Raw genomic sequence first — 6781 nt, 5'->3', positions numbered from 1 at the left:
TTCTGTGCACCTTGGCATAGATTTGTCAGGTATCTGGGAATGCAATAGAGGGATGGAAGCGTACAGTTAACATCATTTTCATACCCATCAACCATTCAGAGACCACTCATGGTCTCTGGATAGGGTCACTGGTCCACATTTATCAAATTGCTTATAGTACCATTACAGCTCAGCTAAGACACTGTACCACCTCACTGAAGGGGCTAAACATTCAGGGACATCTGGGCCTACTTAATATTTTATACATGCCACAAAGCAAATGTGTGGAACGATCAAAAATCAAAGTTAAAATCTTTAAAATTAAAAAAAGATATATATATATATATGTATATATATATATATATATATATATATATATATATATATATATCAGTCAGAGGATACAGTGTTGATGTGCAGTTTAATGTCTATTGCACTAACAATGTAGGATGTGGGGTAGAAGGTGCAGATGTGTAAAAAAAAATAAAAAATAAATAAATAAATCTATATATGTGCAGTCCTGTAGGTAAATAGTTTGTAGCTAATTTTACATAGTAATATTAAAAATTAATAAATAAACGTAGATTGTTAATGAATCTGGTTGTCATATTCTTTTATTAATGTTTTTTTTCTTTAATTTGTCACCAATTCAATCAATTTCTCTGTTTATTTAAATTATTTTATTAATTTCCTAATTTTCTCATTTTCTTTTTCTTGCACTCTTGTTTTTATAGATAATCCCTCATCTTTAGGCATTAAAATCTGAGGAATTCTGAACATTAACTCATATATGATCAATAAATGAATATTAAACACTGATTTGAAACATAAAATCAATAAAATTCACCAGTGATTAAACTCGACACTGGTCGCAGCCATGTCACCGCCGAAGCGCCATAACAGCAGGCAGGAAGTGTACCTCACCCTCAGCCAATAGGAGCGCAGCGAAGGACGAGCCGAGCCAAAACATCCGGCTCAAAAACCGCACCTAAAGCAGCGGCGCTGCCAGAAACAGCCGAGGAGAGATGGCTGAAGGCGGCGGCGTTCTGGAGGGGGATGTTGATGATGAGCCGCCCAACATGAACTACCCGCTGGTCACTGTCTCCCACTCAGCCAGCAGCGCTGTGGCAGGTAACGGGGTCCATGTTACTGCTGTGGGCACGGTTTACAGACCACCGGCGTGTCTGTCTACACACTCAGAGAGCTCACAGTCCCTGACATTGGTCTTTATGATTACAGTTGTTACATGTTTTCATCTTTGGGGGAATATATTTTAACCCTAATTCATAATGTAGGTGTCATGGAGATGCACAACCACACCATAAATCTCCATAAGATCTCTATCTTCCTGTCTGTCTCTCTCACGCTCTCCTCCTCAGGTCGTAATCTAAAGGAATGGCTGCAGGAGCAGTTTTGTGATAAGCCCCTGGAGCAGTGTGAGGACATGCGTCTACACAACGCTGCCTATGTAGGAGACCTGGACACCATCAAGAGCCTCCTGCAGGAAGACTCTTTCAAGCAGTGAGCCCCACCCTCCTCTCACAGACTGACAGACGTGACGTTAACACGCAGCCCTTCTTCTGTCAGCCTCTGCTGATCTGAAGGCTTTATGTGGAAACATTGTTGTGAGGATCTGATTGCATTTAGACACAAGAGCAATAGTGAGGTCAGGTTGTACAGATGATTACTCCAGGATCACACTCATCTCTTCAACTCCTCCTAGTTATATTTGATGGTGCTCCATTAGTTTCCTAGCTTCACAGCCCAATGACAGGCTTTGCACCCCTTTGGCTAGTGCGTGACATTAGGTATGGTAACCCATAGCTGCCCTAGAGCATCCATTTCTTAGTGTTTTTTAATGCTGTTAAATTCATTGTGGATATAAATGTAGCATACACTTACCAAGCCCTTTATTAGGAAAACATTATACTGATAGGGCCTCCCTTTTGCTCTCAAAACAGCCTCAGTATTTTCTAATGATATCAGTCCACATGGACATGATTGCATCACACAATTAATGCAGATTGAATTTTGTACATGTTCTGCCACATCCCAAAGGTTTTCTACATAATTAATATCTGGTGGCTGGGAAGAACCACCACTGAAGAACACCGAACCCATTGTAGTGTTCATTAAACCAATTTAAGATTACTCTTGCATGGACATGGTCAGATATATTTACCATGCGTCTAACCAGCTGCCACCTACCAGTCCGGCCAGCGGGTCCCCCCCAACCCGCCACCACCCATGGCTCACCCGCCTGCCGCTGCTGCCTGTTTGGTGGCCGTGCTGAAACCTAGATGGACTCGTGGCTGTCTGCCACTATTAATATCACCGCTATCAACTTTCTGTTGTATCTGCTTTGGTAATTTTTACCATTAATGTTTAAAACAGTCTGGCCAGAGGAGGATGGGTCCCCCTTGTGAGCCTTGGTTCCTCCCAAGGTTTCTTCCTCCAGCTCTGAGGGAGTTTTTCCTTGCCACTGTCGCCGTTGGCTTGCTCACGGGGGTCTTTGACCCTTCATGTTATTTCTTCTTTCTTCTCTGTCTCTGTTCTTTATTAAGTACTAATTATGTAAAGCTGCTTTGTGACGACAACAGTTGTAAAAAGCGCTATACAAATAAATTTGACTTGACTTGACTTATAATGCTGGAAGTAACTGTTAAAAGATGAACATGGTCTGCAGCAATGCTCAAATAGGCTGTGGCTTTAAAGCAATGATTGACTGGTATTAATAACCTAGAGTGTGCCAAGGAAATATTCCCCAGACCATTAGACCACCTCTGCCAGCTTGGACTGGTGACACAACAAATCAGTTTGGGTCTATGGATTAATACTGTTTGCATCTGAACTTGAAGGTTCCTCTACAGATTCAAACTACTTGAATACTTATACTTTTAACAGTGTAGTGCAAGAGGTCTCAATAAGTGGGCTGGAAAGGGTTACAAAACCCAAAACCATCTCTCTCTTGGACTTGAACGAACCACAGTGAGATGCTTGCTTGATAACGTCTAGTCTTTTTTTTCTTCATGCTTCTGTCGACACAGGCGGATCAATGAGAAATCAGTGTGGTGCTGTGGCTGGTTACCTTGCACCCCTCTTCGTATTGCGGCTACTGCTGGTCACGGCGACTGCGTGGACTTCCTCATCGGACAGGGGGCAGAGGTAGACCTGGTAGACGTGAAGGGCCAGACTGCTTTGTATGTAGCTGTGGTAAATGGCCACCTGGACTGCGTTCGGATCTTGCTGGAGGCTGGCGCTGACCCCAACGGCAGCAGACACCACCGCAGCACACCCTTATATCATGCTGCTCGAGTGGGCAGAGTAGACATCTTGCAAGAACTGATCAGGTGAGAGGGCCAGCATTCTGTGTAATGCATTTTAAGAGGATCTCAAAGTCTGATCTATGTTCTCTGTAGTTAAATTAAAATTTGATATAAAATTTCCACATTCAGTTTTACATAATAGCTCGCATGATAACAAGAGCCATGACCATGAGCAGGATCCCAGCTCCGGATGCCTCCTCTTCAGTTTAACCAGTGCATGCTGTGTGACTCCCCAGGTTCAATGCAGATGTGGACGTGGACCACCAGCTGGGACCGAGGCCTCTCTTCAGTGCCCGCACCCTCTCCACGCTGGTGGTGTGCCCCCTGTACATCAGTGCTGCCTACCACCACCTGAACTGTTTCCGGCTGCTTCTGGAGGCTGGCGCCAACCCAAACTACAACTACACCGGCCCCGTGAGCCGCGAGGCACTGGCCCGAGGCCTGGCCTCCTGCCTTCTGGACGCTGTGCTCAGGCATGGGTGTGAGCCGGCATTTGTTAGGCTGTTGCTGGAGCATGGGGCTGATCCACAACTCGTGCCCTGGGAGGAACCTGACCCGGAGACGATGGGAAGGGTGAGGATCAACGCTGAGGCCTTACACGTCTACCAAGAGGCCAGGAGTAAGTTTTATCTGTCCCTAAAGGATGCTTACTTCATTACGCCTAGTGTTGAACTAGGTATCACAGGAGGAGTTTAGACCTTGACAAAAAAAAATCTAATTTAGACAATTACGTTGCTGATTAAGCATATCAGAAATGATATCATGGGCTGACCTCCACAAACAAAAAATAAATATATGAATTAATAGTTATATTCTGTATATTCTGTATCTAATTTACAGTTTTACTGATGTCCAAATATTGCTTCTTTAGCGTTGGTGCTACCAAACATTAGACGTCAATAGTCCCCCACATAATTTCAGTACATACATGCCTAGATAATCTGCTCAAACCAAAACCAGGTCTTCATTAAGAGCATGAACACGTGTCAGTGTGGTTCAGGATACAATACAACTTGCTGTGGACTACAGAAGAGAATAAAACTTTGCTGATTGTCTCCATCTAAAGTAAGTAGAAAACTGTGTGCATTTTGTCACCCAGACCCTGCTTTAATGTATGTAGTTTGAATGATGTTCATGGCTGTGTCGAGCTGTGGTGCTTTCTGTGCCCTTTTTCAGGATGTCCAAGGAGGCTGACTGATCTGTGTCGCATAAACATCCGTCAGGCCATGGGCAAGCATCGACTGCGGCACATCTCCAGCCTGCCTCTGCCTGATGCCATCAAGAATTTTCTGCTCCACAGAGACTTCTGTGGGCTGGCTGTGTCCTCCATACTGGCTCTCGAATGAGGTGTGAACAATCACCTATTCTACAGATGTTTCACAAACCGAGAATCTTAAGCCCTAAGCCCTTAATAAGACCTTCATTTTCATGGGACTCTGGTACTTTTTAGTGGACGGTAGGTAATGCTCCACTGGTCTGTGAGTTATGCAGTGTTCTGCTGCTGCTACATTTGCTTTATGCTGTTTTAACACTTCTCACACAGGCCTTGGGTGGCGATCAGCATTGTCTCGGAAGGCACACACTACCCACCACTTTCACAGCATGACGTTCTGTGAGTCAAGCATGTTGGTAAATATCAGAAATCCAGTCTTTCTTTACACAAGTGTACTTGCTGTGTGATATCCTATTTCAGTCTACATAATTATCTGATATACAGTGGAACCATATCCACTCTTCACAATCATGTAGTTCAGTCAAAATGATCTCCTTAACTGTATATATATTTAAGGAAGACTTGTTTATTTATTTCTGGCTATTGTCACTGTGGTGTGGAAGTGGAAAATGATTTTCATCAACTTTAATTGATGTTTTGTATTGATATTATGCATAGACATTTTTTAAACATTGCCTTTGCCTTAATTGAAACTAATAAACTATGTTTACCCTCTCACTCTGTGTTCCCATGTGAGAAAACCTGCAGTACAGATTTTCCTTTTCGTTTGAGAATGCTTTTACACAGCGCATCTTCGTTCTCTGTGACCCAGGGTACTCTTGTTAGCCTCTCAGATTTTAAAATACAACTGTGGTTTTTTAGTCATATGATGAATCATGTTTTGGCTATAAACTTAATTACCATTCAGTGCAGGAAGTGCAGACCGAGCCAAATTTCCTCTAAAACATATTCGCTGTTCACAGACTATTGCCCACAGCTCTACCCCAGAGGCCTCAGTAGATATCATGTTGAAATCTTACTGACATAAATAGTCCTTTGATATGATATAGCATTCCTCAGAGGTTTCCAAGCATATAGTCCACTAAAATTCCCAGCAGCCTTGCTTAGGACCACTCTCTGAGTATCTGGGTAGAAATCCCCCCCTTCCCCTACTTAACTATAACTTAAGTGTACTTCACTTCAATGATGCGACAGTAAAACCACATCTTGTCAAAAACCACAAACTGTGGAAAAAGAAAAGCCTGGGAATTGGTGCGATGTGCCAGCAAATCATGGACCCCACACACTTAGCGCAGCAGACTGTGGACGCATTTCTGTTAGGAAGGTGGGATTGTAGCACACTAACAGATGCACTCTCCTCCAAATCTCAAGACATCATCATCCTCCTCCTTCTCCTCATCTCCTCCCTGTCTGTTTCCGCTCTAATACGGCTATTAAGACCCTTCAGCAGGGGAAGGATCAAAGCAGCTCAAGCGGAGGCAGCAGCTCCACTGTCAGCTCGTCCGCAGAAGAACTTGAATAATTTCCTTCTCTTTCCGATGGCTTCTCAGTTGTGGAGCTGGAGAGATGCCAGAGAAAAACCCGAATCCCCATGAGCACGCTCTGGGAGTGACGTTTCCCACTGCAAACCCCTCTCCCTTTTTAGAGCGTTCTGCCTGTGCCAAATGGCCCCTACACACAGGCCAATTCACATTTGTTTTTCATGTCTGATTAGGAATCTCAGCCGACTCACGAAAATACTAACTGTTGGGTACAGTACGTATAGCGTAGAATCAACTGTTCCACTGTAAATCCAGATGCTTGTCAGCAGGGCTGTTTTTCACTGTAGGTGTGGCGAGCCTGCAAGTGTTTCCTGCTTATAGTTGCCAGTCAGAAGATTTCATGGGTCAGGGTTAGGAATGCTTGCATGGTCAAATGCTTTTACACGCCATTATCTGTGTGTGGCTCAGTGCTGTCCAAAAGATGGCACTCTTCTCATGTCTCACACACACACACACACACATACACTCTCTCTCTCTCTCTCTATCACCCCCCCCATCCTCCTCTGAGACTCACATTTATCCATCCAAAACCAGCCAGTGTGACCCCTAAGGCTCTTTTGTGATGGTCTATTGTATTGCTGAGTCATCTTAACATCCTGCACTTTAACACCCATCACACAAAATAGCAAGTTTCTAAAAATGTATAATAAAAAGCATTAAACGTGTGTGTATGTGAGTGGGTGTGTTTCCACAGCGTTCAT

General features: G+C 43.8%; 1 protein-coding gene across 2 annotated transcripts; it reads left to right on the top strand.

Moving 5' to 3' along the window:
* Window positions 1–920: 920 nt before the first annotated feature.
* Window positions 921–5256, top strand: asb1 (ankyrin repeat and SOCS box containing 1). 2 transcript variants are annotated; one of them, XR_011980012.1, is made up of 6 exons: window positions 921–1110; window positions 1359–1500; window positions 3027–3329; window positions 3542–3924; window positions 4482–4761; window positions 4849–5256. XR_011980012.1 is itself a non-coding variant. In XM_072685605.1 (6 exons), exons 1-5 carry the CDS (start codon window positions 1005–1007, stop codon window positions 4649–4651), a joined length of 1104 nt encoding a protein of 367 aa, XP_072541706.1. In that variant the 5' UTR covers window positions 921–1004; the 3' UTR covers window position 4652; window positions 4849–5256. The 2 variants fall into 2 exon arrangements, 1 of the variants encoding a protein (XP_072541706.1); XM_072685605.1 differs by having other exon boundaries at window positions 4482–4652.
* The last annotated feature ends 1525 nt before the right edge of the window (window positions 5257–6781 follow it).

This window comes from Salminus brasiliensis, chromosome 8 (genome assembly GCF_030463535.1).
Source record: "Salminus brasiliensis chromosome 8, fSalBra1.hap2, whole genome shotgun sequence".
In the NCBI taxonomy this organism is placed as follows: Eukaryota; Metazoa; Chordata; class Actinopteri; order Characiformes; family Bryconidae; genus Salminus; species Salminus brasiliensis.
The sequence above is the reverse complement of the archived record's forward strand: the minus strand, read 5'-3'. Positions and strand labels throughout refer to the sequence as shown.